The 19,970-nt window shown below is 41.6% G+C and overlaps 2 protein-coding genes across 3 annotated transcripts; both read right to left on the bottom strand.

The window, feature by feature from the left end:
- Window positions 1–1,891: 1,891 nt before the first annotated feature.
- LOC132997516 (ribonuclease inhibitor-like) lies at window positions 1,892–12,128 on the bottom strand (the record flags this gene model as incomplete). The annotated part of the gene is made up of 8 exons (XM_061067455.1): window positions 1,892–2,714; window positions 8,627–8,800; window positions 9,181–9,357; window positions 9,738–9,914; window positions 10,294–10,470; window positions 10,848–11,001; window positions 11,406–11,578; window positions 11,956–12,128. Coding segments are annotated over 8 exons (1,218 nt in total), but the record flags the coding sequence as incomplete, so codon positions are not given.
- A 2,548-nt stretch (window positions 12,129–14,676) lies between these two features.
- LOC133015885 (NACHT, LRR and PYD domains-containing protein 5-like) lies at window positions 14,677–17,835 on the bottom strand. Of its 2 annotated transcripts, XM_061083179.1 has the most exons (8): window positions 17,420–17,835; window positions 17,201–17,320; window positions 16,978–17,100; window positions 16,758–16,877; window positions 16,538–16,657; window positions 16,318–16,437; window positions 15,648–15,862; window positions 14,677–15,529 (listed from the first exon to the last, which is right to left on the bottom strand). In XM_061083179.1, exons 1-8 carry the CDS (start codon window positions 17,461–17,463, stop codon window positions 14,748–14,750), a joined length of 1,644 nt encoding a protein of 547 aa, XP_060939162.1. In that variant the 5' UTR covers window positions 17,464–17,835; the 3' UTR covers window positions 14,677–14,747. The 2 variants fall into 2 exon arrangements, with proteins under 2 accessions (XP_060939162.1, XP_060939168.1); XM_061083185.1 differs by lacking the exon at window positions 17,201–17,320.
- Window positions 17,836–19,970: the final 2,135 nt, after the last annotated feature.

The raw sequence follows: 19,970 nt of genomic DNA, 5'->3' as shown, positions 1-19,970 counted from the left end.
ATAGATAGATAGATAGATAGATAGATAGATAAGGAGAGAAATACTGAGAGAGGAGGAGAGAGAGAGGGATGGATAGATAGATAGATAGATAGATAGATAGATAGATAGATAGATAGATAGATAGATAGATAGATAGATAGATAGATAGATAGATAGATAGATAGATAGATAGATAGATAGATAGATAGATAGATAGATAGATAGATAGATAGAAAGTGAGAGAGAGAGAGAGGAAAAGAGTAAAGAGAGGTAGGGATGAAGTGAGAGACAGAGGGATAGATAGATAGGTAGATAGATAGATAGGTAGGTAGATAGATAGATAGATAGATATATAGATAGATAGATAGATAGATAGATAGATAGATAGATAGATAGATAGATAGATAGATAGATAGATAGATAGATAGATAGATAGATAGATAGATAGATAGATAGATAGATAGATAGATAGATAGATAGATAGATAGATAGATAGAGAGAAATAGTGATAGAGAGGAGGAGAGAGGGAGAGAGGGATAGATAGATAGATAGATAGATAGATAGATAGATAGATAGATAGATAGATAGATAGATAGATAGATAGATAGATAGATAGATAGATAGATAGATAGATAGATAGATAGAGAGAGAGATAGATAGATAGAGAGATAGAGAGAGAGAAATAGTGATAGAGAGGAGGAGAGAGAGAGAGGGATGGATAGATAGATAGATAGATAGATAGATAGATAGATAGATAGATAGATAGATAGATAGATAGATAGATAGATAGATAGATAGATAGATAGATAGATAGATAGATAGATAGATAGATAGATAGATAAATAGATAGATAGAGATAAAGTGAGAGAGAGAGAGGAAAAGAGTAGAGAGGGAGGGATGGAGAGAGAGAGAGAGGGAGAGGGAGGGAGGAAGAGAGAGAGAGAGAGGTGTTGAACTTGAATCCAAACCTGAACCTTAAAGGAACCGAACACTAAAGTGAAGCTGAAGCTCCTGAGCTGACGAGCGTCTTGTGAACGAGCAGCAGATTATATCAGATTATTCTTCTTTCTGATCCTTTTCATTCAGGATCAGAGGTTTTGTGTTTTGCATTTAAATGGTTTTGTTTGGTGAATGAATGAAATCAACTGATAAAGAATCAAAAATAAATGTATTGATCTGCTGTCAGGCTGTTTATATTGAGACATATTGATCAGATGTAGAATTTCATTATGATCACAAGCTTTTCCTTGTAAGTATAAAGTTTATCCCATAAATGTGTTTGATGGAATTCTAACGGATCCTTTGGACGACGTGTTGTTCACACTTTGTGTTTGGTCACCGTGACAACAGCCTGGTGCACAGCTCCATGAAGAGATGATGGTCTCACTCTGCTGCACAGGAAGTGACCTCAGAGCTTCAACATCTGCTGGACAGATGTTAGAGCAGCGTGTTCATGAACATGGCGTCACAGTCACATGTTACACTGACACACGCGTGTTGAGGATCATCACAAAGTCACATGATGACCTCTCCACACAGTGAGAACTGGAGCCTGTCAGGAACTGACTCTGTCAAACATTTCTGATCCTGAAGTCACAAAGAACTGAGACGGGCTTGAACAGGAAGTGACATCATCATGAGACCGTACAACAAGAATCTTCATCTATGTTTGTATAAAACGTCCTCGGGTCAGTTTTCTATTAAATATGGTAAAATGTTTATTAAACAGTTTCCTCAGAGACTTAAAGATGCTCTGCTCTTCATCGACTCTTCTTCATACTGTAAATGTCTCATTCACTTTTCTTCTGGTTGTTTCCATTCTGTCAAACTGGTGATTTTGTTCTTTTACCTGCACCAAGGACGAGATGTTTCCACCTGTTTGTTTGAAGAGGAAAGAAACACTGAGTCATGATTCCAGTGAAGTCGGTGGAAGGATGTTTATTGAGCATTAAAGCAGAGACAAGTAGAAACAGAACTTTTCTCTCTGAGATGTTTTTCTTCTCGTTACATCTGGTTTGTCACAGAGGAAATGATCCATGTGTTTGACTCATAGACTGAATATAAAGGCTTTGACTGGGATGTGCTGCTGTTATACTGCAGCGCCACCTGTGGGTCAAAAGTAGAAAAGCCACCACCGCTCTGCACCTGATGCAGAAATGAAAACGTCCCATTTTTAAGTCCAGAGTTTTGATCTTTTGTGTCAAAGACAAAACTCTGATTTTAAACTCAAAGTGATTTCAATGTGTTTAACTTTGTGTTGAACTAAATCAATTTGCGACGTGAATCCAGGAACTTTAAGATCATAAACAAACATATACACAGAATGTGGTTCTACACACATGGAGACATACTGAGGGACAAAGGTGGACAATAATAAAGACAAACTTAAACACACTGTATGTGACTCTTTATAGAGGGTTTATATGTTCTGCTTGTGTTGTGTCATTTCAATAAACACATTCTTCATGTGAATAAACACACTCGGTGCAGGAAGGTTGCTGGTTTGAATCCGGTTCAGATGGGTCTTCCTGTGTGGAGTCTGCATGTTCTCCACGTGTTTTCTCCAGGTGCTCCGGCTTCATCTCACAAACACATGCAGTTTAGGGGTTGTGTAGATTGGAGACTACACACAAGCTGCTGCTGCTTCAGCCTCTGGATCCTCAGGACACAGCTCAGCCTCCGTCCACACACACTGTCCTCTTCACACTCAGCTCCACTAAGATCACTTCCTCCACCTGTTGAGAGAAGAAGACATCAGTGTCACAGAGACTCACTTCATCAGCTGTGAGTCAGTGATGCAGCTCATCCAGTAGAAAGAGCAGCAGGGACTTCAGTCCTGTTCAGAGGTGGAGCAGCTTCCTCTCTGCTTCATGTTCACGTGTTGGAATGAACACGCTAAGAGCTCAGTGTGTGTCCTCTGCATGTCAAAGTGCAGAGTGGACACCTGAGAGGTGGATTTACTGCTGTTACAGGTGAAGACATGTTTCACTGTGTGTTGATGAACATCTGCTTCTGACAAACTGGGACCAGATGAGACAGATGGACCTCAGCAGAGGTTCTGCTCTGTATAAAGAGCTCCTGGTTACCATGGTGATGAGGAGAGGCTTCAGTCCCACTGATCTCAGAGCTGTGACAAAGATCCACCTGATCAGTTCTTCACTGATGAAGTGAGAGGACAAACTGTCTCAGATCAGATGAAGACGACACCGTCTCTGTCCCTCGTGTGAGGCTGTCAGCTGTGGTCCAGCTTGTGTCAGTTACAACGCCCCCTGGGGGCATCTGGTGAAAATATATTACATGACCACGACATAATAACGTGTGAACGAGACAAATAACTCGAGGCCACGAGATCTGAATCTGTTGTTTACTAACAAGACGAGTGGAAGAGAAGAAGACACACACTGTCTCACTGACACTGAGGACACACACTGTCTCAACGACTGAGGAAACACACTGTCCCACTGACTGTGTGGACACACACTGTCTCACTGTCTCTGAGGACACACACTGTCCCACTGACTCTGAGGACAAGATTCAAGATTTTTTATTGTCAAATGAACAGAGATAACATGAAGTAGTCACTGTCAATGAAATGCTTGGGTCACACACTCTCTTTAAGCAATGCTCAAGTATAAAATAGAATAAAAAAAGAATAAAATAGAATAACAATGAAATAGAATATCAAAAATTTAAAAAATAAAATAAAATATATACATCTAAATATATATCCTTAGGTGACTGTTCAATTTGTGCAGTGCACACACTGTCTCACTGACACTGAGGAAACACACTGTCCCACTGACTCTGAGGACACACTGTGTCTCATTCTCTCTGAGGACACACAATGTCTCACTGTCTCTGAGGACACACACTGACTCTGAGGACACACTTGGACCTGTCTCCAGGTAGCTGACTGAGGTCATCTGGTGTGTTGGGGACAGGATGAGTCTGGAGACATTGAGATGTTCTGGGTGAGTTAGAGATCAACTGAACCAACCAGACGTTGATTTAAACTTCCCTTATCCGTCCCTTTAAGGAGAGTGTGCACCACACAACAGTGTAGAGTCACTGTGGTCAGTGGGCGGAGCTTTGATACGGGTTGATCTCCAACTTAACCTGGAGCAGGTTAGCCGTTCATCAGAAGTTACCATGGTGATTTACCTCGTTAAGAAGTGGACGAGCTGGGGAAGGGGACATAACGTTTTTTCTATCTGTATGTATAACTTATTATTTTGTATTAATGGATGTGTGGCAGTGTCAGCGATACCCTGTGGATGCTTTAAAAGCAGTCAAATTCTTGTCTATACCTCTGATTATGGTTAATTCAGTGCTGACCAGGAGTAATGATGATATTACTGTGAACTGTATTAGTTGGAACACCAAGGGAGTTAATCAAATTATCAAGCGTAATAGAGTTTTATCCCATTTGAGAAGTCTTGATGTTAATATCGCTTTCCTTCAAGAAACCCATCTCACGTCCTCTGATCATAACAGATTATGTAAAGGGTGGGTGGGGCAATTATATCACTCCAATTATCAAAGCAAGTATAGGGGAGCTGCAATTCTTGTTAATAAGAATACTCCTTTTATTGTGCAGACTGTCACTGCAGACCACAGAGGGAGATATGTTGTGGTCACAGGCACCCTGTATAATATACCTATAATTTTGGCTAATATATATGCACCAAATGGAGATGATGCACAATTCCTGAAGACTTTTTTATCCTCTTTACCCAACTTAAACACACACAGGCTTATTCTAGGGGGTGACTTTAACTGTATATTACATCCAGTCTTAGATCGCTCCTCTAGCTCTCCCTACAATATAACAAGAACAGCGAAGATTATTACTTCCTTCCTTCAAGCATACAAAATGATTGACCCCTGGCGTTTCCTGTACCCAGATCTAAGATGTTATTCATTTTTCTCCCCTGTGCATCACTCTTACTCTCGCATTGATTATTTTTTAATTGATAGCCAACTGCTGACCTCAGTCAGAGATTGCAGATATGAAAGCATCGTGGTTTCTGATCATGGGCCTGTAGTTTTGCAAATATCCTTCCCTAAGAAAGTAACTCGGCGCCCATGGCGCTTCAGCAATACTTCACTGACTAATGAAGAGTTTGTTAACCATATAAACTCACAAATAGATTTTTTCTTATCCATGAATGATACACCAGATGTTAGCAAGTGCACTCTTTGGGAATCGCTTAAAGCTTTTTTGAGAGGAGAGATTATTTCATACACCACCTGGGAAGGCAGGAATAGAAAACAGCGCCTTAAAGATCTCACAGATCAAATTCATCAGCTGGACTGTAAATATTCAACTGCTCCCACTCCTGAACTTTTTAAGGAGAGATCAGCTCTGCAGACAGAGTTCGACTTGACGACCACCCATTATATAGAGCAACTACTGCTTCAATCTCGCTCTAATGTGTACGAACACTCAGAGAAGGCTGGCAAGACTCTTGCTCAACAGATTAGGCAGTTCACAGCCTCTACCCTGATCACAAATATTCGTAAACATGACGGTCAGATCTCTAATGACGAGCAGGAGATAAATAATGAGTTCAAAGCATTTTACTCCTCTCTTTACACATCTGAGGTGATCCACAACCCTTCTAGGCTAGAGTCGTTTTTTCAGAGCTTGGATTTGCCTCAAATAAATGAATCATTTATGGAGCAATTGGAAGAACCTCTGTCTTTGGAGGAAACTAGATCAGCTCTTTACAGTATGCAGAATGCTAAGGCTCCAGGACCTGATGGTTTCACAGTCGAATTCTTTAAAAAATTTGGAGATAAACTGCTGCCAATTTTACTCAATCTTTTTGAGGAATCCTTTGTCGAGGGCCAACTCCCACCCACACTCTCTCAGGCTTCTATCTCAGTTTTATTGAAAAAGGGTAAGGATCCCCTTAGTTGTGGGTCTTATCGTCCAATATCACTCCTGAACGTGGACTGCAAATTGTTAGCCAAGGTCTTGGCCCACCGCCTAGAAGCTACCCTACCTTCGATTATCTCTCCGGATCAAACTGGTTTTATAAAAAACCGCCTCTCTTTTTTTAATATTCGTCGCCTTTTAAATATCATGCAGAACGCAGATCCCAATCAGCCATTACCCGAGGTAATTATCTCTCTGGATGCTGAAAAAGCGTTCGATAGGGTCGAATGGAGCTACCTTTTTCACTGTCTAGAGAGATTTAAATATGGTCCAAAATTCATATTATGGTTAAAATTGTTATACAAATCCCCAATGTCGTCAGTACGCACCAATAATATGAACTCCCAATATTTTCCGTTGCAACGTGGCACGAGACAAGGATGCCCATTGTCCCCCCTCCTATTCGCGATAACTATCGAACCTCTCGCGGCATCGCTGCGCTCCTCGCCTGAAATTCGCGGCATATTAAGGAATGGAAAAGAACATAAGTTATCATTATATGCTGATGATTTATTATTATATATTAGCGATCCCCAGAATACTTTACCGCACATTATGACTACACTGGATCGTTTTACCGAGTTTTCTGGGTATAAGATTAATGCTTCAAAAAGTGAGCTTTTTCCTGTCAACTCTGCTGCACAATCATTTTCTTTTAATTCCTATCCTTTTAAGGTGACTACTGATAAATTCACATACTTGGGTATAGTTGCACCTCGGAAAATCTCAGATCTCTTTAAACTTAATTTTACTCCTCTTTTAGAACGCACCAAGATGGCCCTCGACAAATGGTCTTCTCTTCCTATCTCATTAGCTGGCAGAATTAACCTAATAAAAATGAACATATTGCCCAAATTCTTATACCTATACCAATCTTTATCAACAAATCTTTTTTTTCACATCTCAATAAGATCACCTCTGATTTCATTTGGAATAAGAAACCACCTCGTATCCGTAAGGAATTTTTACAAAGACCCAAATCGGTGGGTGGGATGGCTTTACCTCATTTCCAACTATACTATTGGGCAAGTAACCTAAGAGCCTTGGCTTACTGGCTTCAGGCCTATGCTAGCAACGAAGCCCCTGCCTGGGTCCAAATGGAGGCTGATGCGAGCCTCCCATTATCCCTCCCAGCCTTGTTGTATTCAGCAATGCCTATCACACCACGCCGTGTCTCTAGTGCCCCCCTTGTCTATCATTCTCTGCGTATATGGGCTCAGGTGCGAAAACACTTCGGTTGGCAGACTAGCTCGCTTTGTGCCCCAATTGTGGCAAATCATCAGTTTCCCCCCTCACTTGAGCATGACTCTTTCATAGTCTGGCGTGAGAAAGGTATTGTCTCATTTAAAGATCTGTACATAGCAGGTATTTTTGCTTCATTTGACCAGCTCAGAGCTAAATGTGATTTACCAAAATCACATTTTTTAAGATTTCTACAGGTCCGAGACTGGACTCGTAAACAAACTAGATAATTTCCTGCAATCCCTGAACAACAGCCCATGGATACTCTGTTCCCAACAGCTCCATCTAATAAAGGCATAATATCCATCATTTATATGAAACTCTCATCTTTACAGACGACATCTCTTGATGCACTGAGAGAAGCATGGCAGGCTGATCTGAATTTACAAATCACGGATACTGAATGGTCAAATATATTTACAAGGATACACTCCTCATCAATCTGTGCCAGACATGGCCTACTCCAATTCAAAGTAGCACACAGACTACACTTGTCTAGGGCTAGAGTCGCGAAGATGTATCCGACAATTGATGAATCGTGTAATAGATGCAATTTTTCACCTGCAACATTAGCACATACGTTCTGGTCTTGTCCGAGACTCTCGGGCTACTGGTCCTCTATATTTGATGCCCTATCCAAGATAGTTAAAAGGCCAATAGAGCCGAACCCGCTCACGGCTATATTTGGTATCCAATGTGAGGATGACCACCTTCCTAGGGCACAATCTGATCGCATTGCTTTTGTCACCCTCCTAGCGAGAAGAATAATTTTACTTAATTGGAAACAGGCTGCCCCGCCCTCCTATAAACATTGGGTTAGAGATACGCTGCAACACTTGAAGCTAGAAAAGATCAGACTTGCTCTGCGACGTCCTACTGATAACTTCAGCAGGATATGGCAACCTTTTATTACATACCTGCTTGAACAAGTGTGAAGTTTTGTCCTATATGTCATGTACAGTATATATTGTCATTTATCATTACTGAAAACCACATGAATGATCTCACACACACACCTTATGTTTTGTCTGTTTTTTTTATTTTTATTTTTTTATTTTTGTTTTTGTTCTGTTTTGTTTTATTGATGACAATGATGTCTGTCTATATATATATATATATATATATATAAATTTATTTATTTTTTCTTTTTAAATTATTATTATTTAATTCTTTCTTTTCTGTTTGTCCCCTGGGGTGGGGTGGGGGGGGGGTGGGGGAAAAAAATGTTTTCATATACGTCTGTATGTATGAGATTTCATCTTCAATTGTGAAAACCAATAAAAAAAAATTAAAAAAAAAAAAAAAGAAGTGGACGAGCTTCGTAGGACTGAAAAAACTAAACCTGAAGTTAACCTGATAACAACAAATCCTGCTTGGTAGCACAGACCCTGGATCTGTGATACTGACTGTGGTTAGTAAAATACTGATGAAAGCAGCGTGGACTGACTCCAACCATCTACTGACCTCAGAGTCTCCAGTCGACAGGTTGGACTCTGCTGTAGATCAAGCAGCTCCTTCACTCCTGAGTCCTGCAGCCTGTTGTCTCTCAGATCCAGTTCTCTCAGATGAGAGGGGTTTGACCTCAGAGCTGAAGCCAGAGAAGAACAGCTGATCTCTTTCAGTCCGCAGTCCCCCAACCTGGATAAAGAATCAAACTTAACTGTAAATTAAACTGAGTTCATGTGTGAAAATAACAGACACATATTCATGTAAGCACAGACTCATAACATGGACGATAAATATGAAATCAGAAATGTTGGACTAAAAACGAGTCCCGATTCAGCTTAATAGATTATTTGGACCCGGTCTCTGTCCTGCAGATCAGTTTAGGAAATCCAGAACTAAACTCAGTGTTTTAACAAGTAACTGAATATTTAAAATGTCACAGATTAATGAATGAAAGGAATTCAAGTTATGTATGAAGAGGAATTATGTTGAATTAGAATTAAATTAGATAAATTGTGTATGAATTCTGTTTTATAGATATGAGATCTACAAAAGTCAGTCAGTGAACTGACCACAGAATCTCCAGTCGAGAGGTTGGACTCTGTAGAAAACCACACAGCTCCTTCACTCCTGAGTCCTGCAGGTATTTGTTTCCTCTCAGATCCAGTTCTCTCAGATGAGAGGGGTTTGACCTCAGAGCTGAAGCCAGAGAAGAACAGCTGATCTCTTTCAGTCCGCAGTCCCCCAACCTGGATAAAGAATCAAACTTAACTGTAAATTAAACTGAGTTCATGTGTGAAAATAACAGACACATATTCATGTAAGCACAGACTCATAACATGGACGATAAATATGAAATCAGAAATGTTGGACTAAAAACGAGTCCCGATTCAGCTTAATAGATTATTTGGACCCGGTCTCTGTCCTGCAGATCAGTTTAGGAAATCCAGAACTAAACTCAGTGTTTTAACAAGTAACTGAATATTTAAAATGTCACAGATTAATGAATGAAAGGAATTCAAGTTATGTATGAAGAGGAATTATGTTGAATTAGAATTAAATTAGATAAATTGTGTATGAATTCTGTTTTATAGATATGAGATCTACAAAAGTCAGTCAGTGAACTGACCACAGAATCTCCAGTCGAGAGGTTGGACTCTGTAGAAAACCACACAGCTCCTTCACTCCTGAGTCCTGCAGGTATTTGTTTCCTCTCAGATCCAGTTCTCTCAGATGAGAGGGGTTTGACCTCAGAGCTGAAGCCAGAGAAGAACAGCTGATCTTTGTCAGACTGCAGCCCCACAACCTGGATAAAAAACAAAACTTAACTGTTAATTAAACTGAGTTCATGTGTGAACATAACAGACACATATTCATGTCACACAGACTCATAACATGGAAGATAAATATGAAATCAGACATGTTGGACTAAAAACGAGTCCTGATTCAGCAAAATAGATTATTCGGACCCGGTCTCTGTCCTGCAGATCAGTTTAGGAAATCCAGAACTAAACTCAGTGTTTTAACAAGTAACTGAATATTTAAAATGTCACAGATTAATTAATGAATGGAATTTAAGTTATGTCTGAAGAGGAATAACATTAAATTAGAGTTAAATTAGATAAATTGTGTATAAATGCTGTTTTATAGATATGAGATCTACAAAAGTCAGTCAGTGAAATTACCTCAGAGTCTCCAGTTGACAGGTTGGACTCTGTAGAAAACCACACAGCTCCTCCACTCCTGAGTACTGCAGGTTTTTGTATCCACTCAGATCCAGTTCTCTCAGATGAGAGGGGTTTGACCTCAGAGCTGAAACCAGAGAAGAACAGCTGATCTCTGACAGACTGCAGCTCTCCAACCTGTTTAAAAAACAAAACTTAACTGTTAAATAAACTCAGTTCATGTGTGAAAATAACAGACTCATATTCATGTCAGCACAGACTCATAACATGGAAGATAAATATGAAATCAGACATGTTTGACTAAAAACGAGTCCTGATTCTGTAAAAAATTGATTTGGACCCGGTCTCTGTCCTGCAGATCAGTTTAGGAAATCCAGAACTAAACTCAGTGTTTTAACAAGTAACTGAATATTTAAAATGTCACAGATTAATTAATGAAAGGAATTCAAGTTAATTATGAAGAGGAATTATGTTGAATTAGAATTAATGAGATAAATTGTGTATAAATGCTGTTTATAGATATGAGATCTACAAAAGTCAGTCAGTGAACTGACCTCAGAGTCTCCAGTTGACAGGTTGGACTCTGTAGAAAACCACACAGCTCCTTCACTCCTGAGTCCTGCAGGTATTTGTTTCCTCTCAGATCCAGTTCTCTCAGATGAGAGGGGTTTGACCTCAGAGCTGAAGCCAGAGAAGAACAGCTGATCTCTGACAGACTGCAGCTCTCCAACCTGTTTAAAAAACAAAACTTAACTGTTAAATAAACTCAGTTCATGTGTGAAAATAACAGACTCATATTCATGTCAGCACAGACTCATAACATGGAAGATAAATATGAAATCAGACATGTTTGACTAAAAACGAGTCCTGATTCTGTAAAAAATTGATTTGGACCCGGTCTCTGTCCTGCAGATCAGTTTAGGAAATCCAGAACTAAACTCAGTGTTTTAACAAGTAACTGAATATTTAAAATGTCACAGATTAATTAATGAAAGGAATTCAAGTTAATTATGAAGAGGAATTATGTTGAATTAGAATTAATGAGATAAATTGTGTATAAATGCTGTTTATAGATATGAGATCTACAAAAGTCAGTCAGTGAACTGACCTCAGAGTCTCCAGTTGACAGGTTGGACTCTGTAGAAAACCACACAGCTCCTTCACTCCTGAGTACTGCAGGTTTTTGTATCCACTCAGATCCAGTTCTCTCAGATGAGAGGGGTTTGACCTCAGAGCTGAAACCAGAGAAGAACAGCTGATCTCTGACAGACTGCACTCCTCCAACCTGTATAGAAAACAAAACTTAACTGTTAAATAAACTCAGTTCATGTGTGAAAATAACAGACTCATATTCATGTCAGCACAGACTCATAACATGGAAGATAAATATGAAATCAGACATGTTTGACTAAAAACGAGTCCTGATTCAGTAAAAAATAGATTTGGACCCGGTCTCTGTCCTGCAGATCAGTTTAGGAAATCCAGAACTAAACTCAGAGCTTTAACAAGTAGCTGAATATTTAAAATGTCACAGATTAATTAATGAATGGATTCAAGTTATGTATGAAGAGGAATTATATTAAATTATAATTAAATTAGTTACAATTGGTAGAAATGCTGTTTATAGATATTAGATCTACAAAAGTCAGTCAGTGAACTGACCTCAGAGTCTTCAGTCGACAGGTTGGACTCTGTAGAAAACCACACAGCTCCTTCACTGCTGAGTCCTGCAGCTTAGTGTTTCCTCCCAGATCCAGTTCTCTCAGATGAGAGGGGTTTGACCTCAGAGCTGAAGCCAGAGAAGAACAGCTGATCTCTGACAGACTGCAGAGCCTCAACCTGGATAAAGAATTATGAATATTAGAATGTGTCCTCCTGTTGTTGTGGATCGTCATCATGTCAACACAGACTCTCAACATGCTGCTGACCTCAGTCCAGTCTGTGACCTGAAGATAAATATCAGATCAGACATGTTGGACCATTGTTTCATTCATCAGCTTCTTCTCTGTGTGTTGGTCACTGAGCAGGTTTGTGTAACTAAACTCTGTTTAAAGTAGGGATGGCTCCTGATGTCACTTCCTGTTTGTTTCTATACTTATCAACTGTCCAACGTGTTTCAATAAGAATGTGTCTTATTTTGAAAACCTGAGGAGGACGAGAGCTCGGCCTCAGTCCACAAGTTATTTACTGACACTTTCTCAGTGATCAGGAGCAGGTGAGTGCAGGTGAATGGAGTTGATGAGGTGGACGTGACTGACAGGCTGGGTGATGGACAGATGACTGAGGGACAGTGAGAACTGAGACAATTTAAATAAATAATGACCCAATAAGAAAGAAAGTCTGAAAAGTGAAGAAGGATTTAAGGACCTCAGAGTCTCCAGTCGACAGTTTGGACTCTCCAGTCCAGAACACAGCAGCTTCACTCCTGAATCCTGCAGGTTGTTTCCACTCAGATCCAGTTCTCTCAGATGTGAGGGGTCTGACGTCAGAGCTGAGGCCACAACTTCACAGTGATTCTCTGAGAGTTCACAACCGCGTAGTCTGTAATTAAAGAAAATATCAAATCAGAAAACACAACATTCACACAAAACGTGATCATGTGACCCTCGCCCTGGTAAATCCCCTCTTTGTTAAAAACTCCTCAAGAGAATCCTTTCAGATTTGGTTCAAGCGTTCATTCAGACTAACAGAGGAACTCATTAGATTCAGGTGGTCAGAGGTCAAAGGTCAATGTCAGAGAACATGTTCATGGCCTCTTACACATGATATCTCAAGTCTGTCTTTAGGGGATTTCTTCACATATATACTCAAAGATAAAGTGATTCGATTTCAGTGGTGTTAGGTCAAAGGTCACAGTGACCTCATGTTATTGTGAAGTCAACATGTCAGGAACCTGGAGGGACGGACACTGCACTGGTTGGTGGTGGAGGACAAACGCAGGGTGGGAACTCTAGTTTGACCGGAAAGAAGAATAAACTATATTTCCTGCTTCTTCAGTTTCAAGGAACCGTCAGTGATTCCGTGATCGTCTCCTCACTCTGTGCTAGCTGTTTGATCATATCTGTAAATATATATATATATATATATATATATATATATATACATATATATATATATACATACAATAATCTCCCTTGGACCCCACATGGTCGTATGTCTGAATCCTCAAACTCCAGCACAGTGATCACATTGGATTTCACTCTCCACATCTGATCTAGTTGTTCTCATATGTACATGAGAACAATGAGAATGTATATGTAAATAATAATGATAACTTTATTACACACACACACACACAGAGTGTATTTGAAGAACAACTCATCTCCACTGATTGAACATGTTATTGATCATGTCTGGACTCACTCAGCCTTCCTGCAGTTCCTCACAGCTGGGATCAGTCTCAGTCGACCCTGGTCTGATGTGTTGAACTTCTCCAGGTCCAACTCATCCAGAACCTCCTCTGACATCTGCAGCATGTAGGCCAGAGCTGAGCAGTGGATCTCAGAGAGTTTCTCCTTTGATCTGTTCTCTGACGTCAGGAACTGTTTCATCTGCTGATGAACTGAGTGGTCGTTCATCTCAGTCAGACAGTGGAAGATGTTGATGCTTCTGTCAGGAGAAATCTTATCACTCTTCATCTCCTTCAGGTTGTTGATGATTCTCTGGATGAACTCTGGATTGTTCCCTGTCCGACCCAGCAGGCCTCCTAAGACTCTCTGGTTGGACTCCAGACTGAGGCCGTGAAGGAAGCGAACAAACAGGTCCAGGTGACCATTTGTACTGGTGAGGGATTTATACATGGTTCTCTTCAGGAGGTGATCCAGGGAGGTACTGTCTGTGTCCCCATATGGTTCGAAGAAGTGGACTATCTTCATGATTCTCTTCTGGAGGTCATCCAGGGAGAAGGTACTGTCTGTGTCCCCATCTGTTTCCAAGAAGTTGTTGAGTTCTTCTGTGTTCCTCTCGGTGTAACAGTGGAACATGTAGACTGCAGCCAGAAACTCCTGAACGCTCAGATGAACAAAGCAGTAGACTGATTTCTGGAAGATCACACACTCTCTTCTGAGGATCTCAGTACAAACTCCTGAGTACACCGAGGCCTCTGTGACATTAAGACCACACCGCTCCAGGTCTTCTTGGTAGAACATGATGTTTCCTTCCTCCAGATGTTTAAGTGCCAGCCTCCCCAGCTTCAGGAGAACGTCCCCGTCAGCCTCCGTTGGCTGCTGTGGACTCGTCTCATGTCCCTCACCGTACTTGTTGTTCTTCCTCTTTGTCTGAACCAGCAGGAAGTGTGAGTACAGGTCAGTCAGGGTCTTGGGCAGCTCTCCTCTCTGGTCTGTGGTCAACATGTGCTCCAGAACTGTAGCACTGATCCAGCAGAAGACTGGGATTTGACACATGATGTGGAGGCTCCTGGACGTCTTGATGTGTGAGATGATTCTGCTGCACAGCTATTCATCACTGAATCTCCTCCTGAAGTACTCCTCCTTCTGGGCCTCAGTGAAGCCTCTTACTTCTGTGACCCTGTCAACACATGCAGGAGGGATCTGATTGGCCGCCGCAGGTCTGGAGGTTATCCAGACGAGAGCCGAGGGAAGCAGATTCCCCCGGATGAGGTTTGTCAGCAGCACGTTGACTGATGACCTCTGTGTGACCTCAGACACAAGCTCCCTGTGGTTGAAGTCCAGAGAAGGTCTGCTTTCATCCAGGCCGTCAAAGATGAACAAAGGTTTACAGCCAGCGAGCGTCTCTGCCGTGAGCTTCTGTAACGCTGGATGGAAAACACGGAGCAGCGTGAGGAGACTGTGCTGCTGGTCCTTCACCAGGTTCAGCTCCCTGAACGAAAGCACAGTCAGCAGCCTCACATCCTGGTTTTCTAAACCCTCTGCCCAGTCCAGAGTGAACTTCTGCACCAAGAAGGTTTTTCCAACGCCAGCGACGCCGTTGGTCAGGACGACTCTGATGCTGCTCTGCTGGTCAGTGGAGGCTTTAAAGATGTCGTGGCACTTGATGGGAGTGTCGTGGAGGATCTTCATCTTGGAAGCCGTCTCAAGCTGCCACACCTCATGTTGAGTATTAACCTCTTCACTCTGTCCCTCTGTGATGTAGAGCTCAGTGTAGATCCTGTTGAGGAGGGTTCTACTTCCTGTTTCATCACTTCCTTCAGTCACATCTTCACATCTCCTGCTCAGACTGAGTTTATGTTCATCTGAAACCTCCTGCAGACCACGATCTGCTGAAAGACAAGAAACAATGTCAGAGACAGAGAATCTGAAGGAACAAAATAAAACCACATGTGCTGTTGTCAGAAGTGAAGACATCAGCAGACACATGTACAGTGCTGCTCTGACCGGCTGTCTGAGCTCCAGCTCCTGTTCTGGATCTTTGTCCACACTGGGGACAGGAGGAGTCTCCTGAAGAACCAGACTGGTCCCAGTATGAGGTGATGCACTGTCTGCAGAACCAGTGTCCACAGCTGGTGGAGACTGGATCCTTCAGGACGTCCTGACACGAAGCACAGCAGGACGACTGCTCCTCCTCAGAAACATGACTCCTCTTCCTCTTCCTGTGAAGACATTTCATGATCACTCACATGTCACAGTCACAGGTTGTCATTACTTCTGTCAGGGAGGTTTTGTTTTCACCCAGTATGTTTGTGTGTTGGTTGGTTTGTTAGTGGGATTATAAAAAACTACAGATTACCAGTAAACTTGGTGGAAGGATGTGGTCTGTGAACCGGATCGGGGTGGGGTGGGGGGGTCCTCTTTCACAGACATGTGAAAGAGGACTGATGTTTACCAGTGTGTGGAATTTGGTGCAGATCCAAATCAAAATGAGTCTCTTGTGGATTTCAAAGTGGTTTCATAAGGAGCGTGTTGGTTCTTGGTGGAGGTCTGAGCTCTTTGAGTGATTCTGAGAGATTAGTCACCAACTTCAATGAAGCTGTGTCCTAATGCAGGGGCCACACTAGAGGAAACTAGATCCTCTTCAGAGCAGGTCACAGAAGAAACAGTCTCTTACTCTGTGTGTGAGGGTCCAGGTTCTTTACTGAAGAGTAGAGGATGATCCATGGACCAGTCACTCTTCAGAGACAGACAGCTGGACCCTGGAGACTCTGCTCTCAGTCTGTGGTCCTGACCTCTGCAAACACAAACATGTTTTTATTCAGAACACATCATTCACTGGTTCATTCTCTGAGGATTCAGTTTGGAGCTTCACATGTTTGTAGCAGGTCTCTCACTTTGTGCGTGAGGGTCCAGGTTCATTACTGAAGGTTGGAGGATTTCCTTTTGACCGGTCACTCTTCAGAGACAGACAGCTGGACCCTGGAGACTCTGCTCTCAGTCTGTGGTCCTGACCTCTGCAAACACAAACATGTTTTTATTCAGATCACATCATTCACTGTTTCATTCTCTGAGGATTCAGTTTGGAGCTTCACATGTTTGTAGCAGGTCTCTCACTTTGTGCGTGAGGGTCCAGGTTCATTACTGAAGGTTGGAGGATTTCCTTTTGACCGGTCACTCTTCAGAGACAGACAGCTGGACCCTGGAGACTCTGCTCTCAGTCTGTGGTCCTGACCTCTGCAAACACAAACATGTTTTTATTCAGAACACATCATTCACTGGTTCATTCTCTGAGGATTCAGTTTGGAGCTTCACATGTTTGCAGCTTGTCTCTCACTTTGTGTTTGAGGGTCCAGGTTCTTTACTGAAGGATAGAGGCTCATGTTTGGACCAGTCACTCTTCAGAGACAGACAGCTGGACCCTGGAGACTCTGCTCTCAGTCTCTGGTCCTCTGGACCTCTGCAAACACAAACATGTTTTTATTCAGATCACATCATTCACTGGTTCATTCTCTGAGGATTCAGTTTGGAGCTTCACATGTTTGCAGCTTGTCTCTCACTTTGTGTTTGAGGGTCCAGGTTCTTTACTGAAGCTTGGAGGCTCATGTTTGGACCAGTCACTCTTCAGAGACAGACAGCTGGACCCTGGAGACTCTGCTCTCAGTCTGTGGTCCTGACCTCTGCAAACACAAACATGTTTTTATTCAGAACACATCATTCACTGGTTCATTCTCTGAGGATCAGTTTGGAGCTTCACATGTTTGCAGCTTGTCTCTTACTTTGTGTGTGAGGGTCCAACTTGCTCTGAAGTGTCCTCGTCCATGTTGCACCGGGCCGGCTGCGGCTCAGTTGTGGTTCAGGCCGCGCTGCTCTTCTAGATATTCAAGGTCTGGTCTATTTCCTTCTGGTTCTGCGCTCAGTTTACAGCAGAACACAGTGAAATGATCTTTCACACCAGTTTCAATGTTTATCTGTTGAAAAAGTCACAAACACAAATATTTGCAACTAGGGTTGCAAAATTCCGGGAATATTTAAAGGTGGAAACTTTCCATGGGAATTAACGGGAATTAACGGGAATTAACAGGAATAAACTGGAAATGTTGTGGGTAATTTATACTAACTGTATTTACCTTGTCATATACAGACATAAATATAAACATTTTGTTTTGTCATGGCTGATATGAGCCCTCAGGAAACTTTGGGCACTTGACTATATGCTTCTGCATCGTTGTGTCATTCTTAACTTAGGTCTTTGCACAGTATTTGCAAATGTACACAGCCTTTCCTTCTACATTGGATGGGGTGAAATGTCTCCACACATGAGATCTGAGTTCTGTAGAAGAAGATGAGAAAAAAGTTTGTAAAAAAACGCTAATGCAATGCCAGAGATATAAATAGTTAGCCAAACAATTGGAATCGTCTGTAAACATATTTTACAATTGATGGATAAATGAATGGAAATAGGCTAGATGAACAGATGAACAATCCTCAATCAGCATGCTAATATATGTTCCCCAGTAATATCATGGAAACTTACCTGAGTAGTCCTGCACTCTACAGCAGGCCTCAATAGCCCTGCTGTAGAGTGAAGCATGCTGGGAATTATCTGTGCATGTGATGGAAGAATGCACAGTGGAGGGTTGAAACTAAACATGAAGCGTGTGCTGCATTCTATACATCTTTAAAATAGAGTTTTGAATGATGTTTTTATTGCTCGGTGTTTAATTTGCGTATTTATTTTTTTTCAAAATTCCCCAAATTCCCGAGCTTAACTTCCCCTGGAAAGTTTCCGGAAATTTACCGGAAACTTTCCGCCCCTTTGCAACCCTATTTGCAACACTTCCTGTAGCCGACCCATTTCAAAATAAAAGCACTCCAGCGTTTCTGTCGACTGAATCAATTCATTTATTTTAAAATATTTGTATCGTGAAATAGATGCAGGGCTTCATAGTTTGTAGTACTGGTATTTATTTGAGTACACAGGTCGTCTTATATACAAGGAAATCCAGTGATCACATTAGAAACCTACAAGTACAATAATAAAGTTCCCTTTTATGTAATATTGGTTTATGTTATTTGTAAATCCAGCAATAAACCTCCATAGCCACAAACAAACGTTGAATAAAAAATTATTTTTGCAAGTCAAGCATTTCCTGATCTCCACTCAAACTAATAAACTACACTAAAGTTAATTAATACAAGCTTGTAAAAGTTCATGTGTCCTTCAACCCCCTGCCACTAAGAGAAGGAAACTCAACATCTAGTATAATGTTCACGTCATAAAGGCTGGAAATGAATTACAGAACTTTATAGACAGTAACACTGAGAGCTCATCAGTCAGCAGCTTGAAGCAGCACTCTGTATCTCCACTCAGTTATATGGCTTTGTGCCCAAATGAAGGTCAAACACAAGCTCTTCAACTTTATATTTACTTTAAAACTCACACAAAACCAGTATGAAGTTATATGTGTGTGTGTGTGTGTGTGTGTGTGTGTGTGTGTGTATGTCGGATAGCCTACGGACAGCCCTTGGCTGTGATTGGTCCGCGAACGACATCATTTCCGTATGACGTCATATCCGGATCAGGACCTCAAACTTCCTCTTTCCTTCCGTATATGATGATATCGCCACGTTAAACCCAAACACAGCTATGATTCTACGATTAATGTGACGTGTGTGTTAAGCCAGCGGAGTTGTCCGGCTGACGGTGGCTCGTTAGAGCACTGAGGGCATGTGTGCACGGTCACATACGGTTATAACGAGCTTTCAAAACGGCGCTAGCAGGCTAGGCTAGTAGGCTAGGCTAGCGGGCTAGGCTAGCCACCATGCTAACTGCGGTGGTAACAGTGCACAAACTCGCCGTCACGACTTTAATTCCACTTCTATCATGACACTGTTTCTATTATACCGTCAGGTTAGAAGCAAACACTGGGTAGTAGTAGTTAGTGTCGGGAGTCCCTGCTGACTGTGTGTGGAAGCTGGGGGGGGGGGGGGAATTAGCAACGCAGTTCGGAAACTTCTCTAGCGAACTAGAGAAGCCTACATTTATAGAGAAATATAAATGAAAAAGTGTTCGTCCGTCCGTAACGGATTCGGAGTAGCATAATAGAGCCTTAAAACTTTCAGAAAGTTGTGTTCACACTCACCTGCTCACTTTCCTTCCTTCTGCTCGTCCAGGTGAAAATGGAGTCTGACCGCTCCCTGTTCTCAGGCTCCTCCTCCTACCTGTTGAACCAGTTCACTCTTGATTCCTGGTTCACAGTTCATGTTTTATTGTGATGTTATGATGTAGATATCAAACTTAGGATCATGTATTTAGTTAATAATGGA

This window comes from Limanda limanda, chromosome 2, assembly GCF_963576545.1.
Source record: "Limanda limanda chromosome 2, fLimLim1.1, whole genome shotgun sequence".
NCBI lineage: Eukaryota > Metazoa > Chordata > Actinopteri > Pleuronectiformes > Pleuronectidae > Limanda > Limanda limanda.
The sequence above is the reverse complement of the archived record's forward strand: the minus strand, read 5'-3'. Positions and strand labels throughout refer to the sequence as shown.

Bases quoted from the DNA above. Each gene is read 5' to 3' on its own strand.
- LOC133015885 (XM_061083179.1), bottom strand. From the start codon at position 17,463: ATGGACGAGGACACTTCAGAGCAAGTTGGACCCTCACACACAAA. The intron at 17,101-17,200 runs GTGAGAGACAAG...TTGTGTTTGCAG, and splicing joins CCTGGACCCTCAAACACAAA to AGGTCCAGAGGACCAGAGAC. The intron at 16,658-16,757 runs GTGAGAGACCTG...TTGTGTTTGCAG, and splicing joins CCTGGACCCTCACGCACAAA to AGGTCAGGACCACAGACTGA.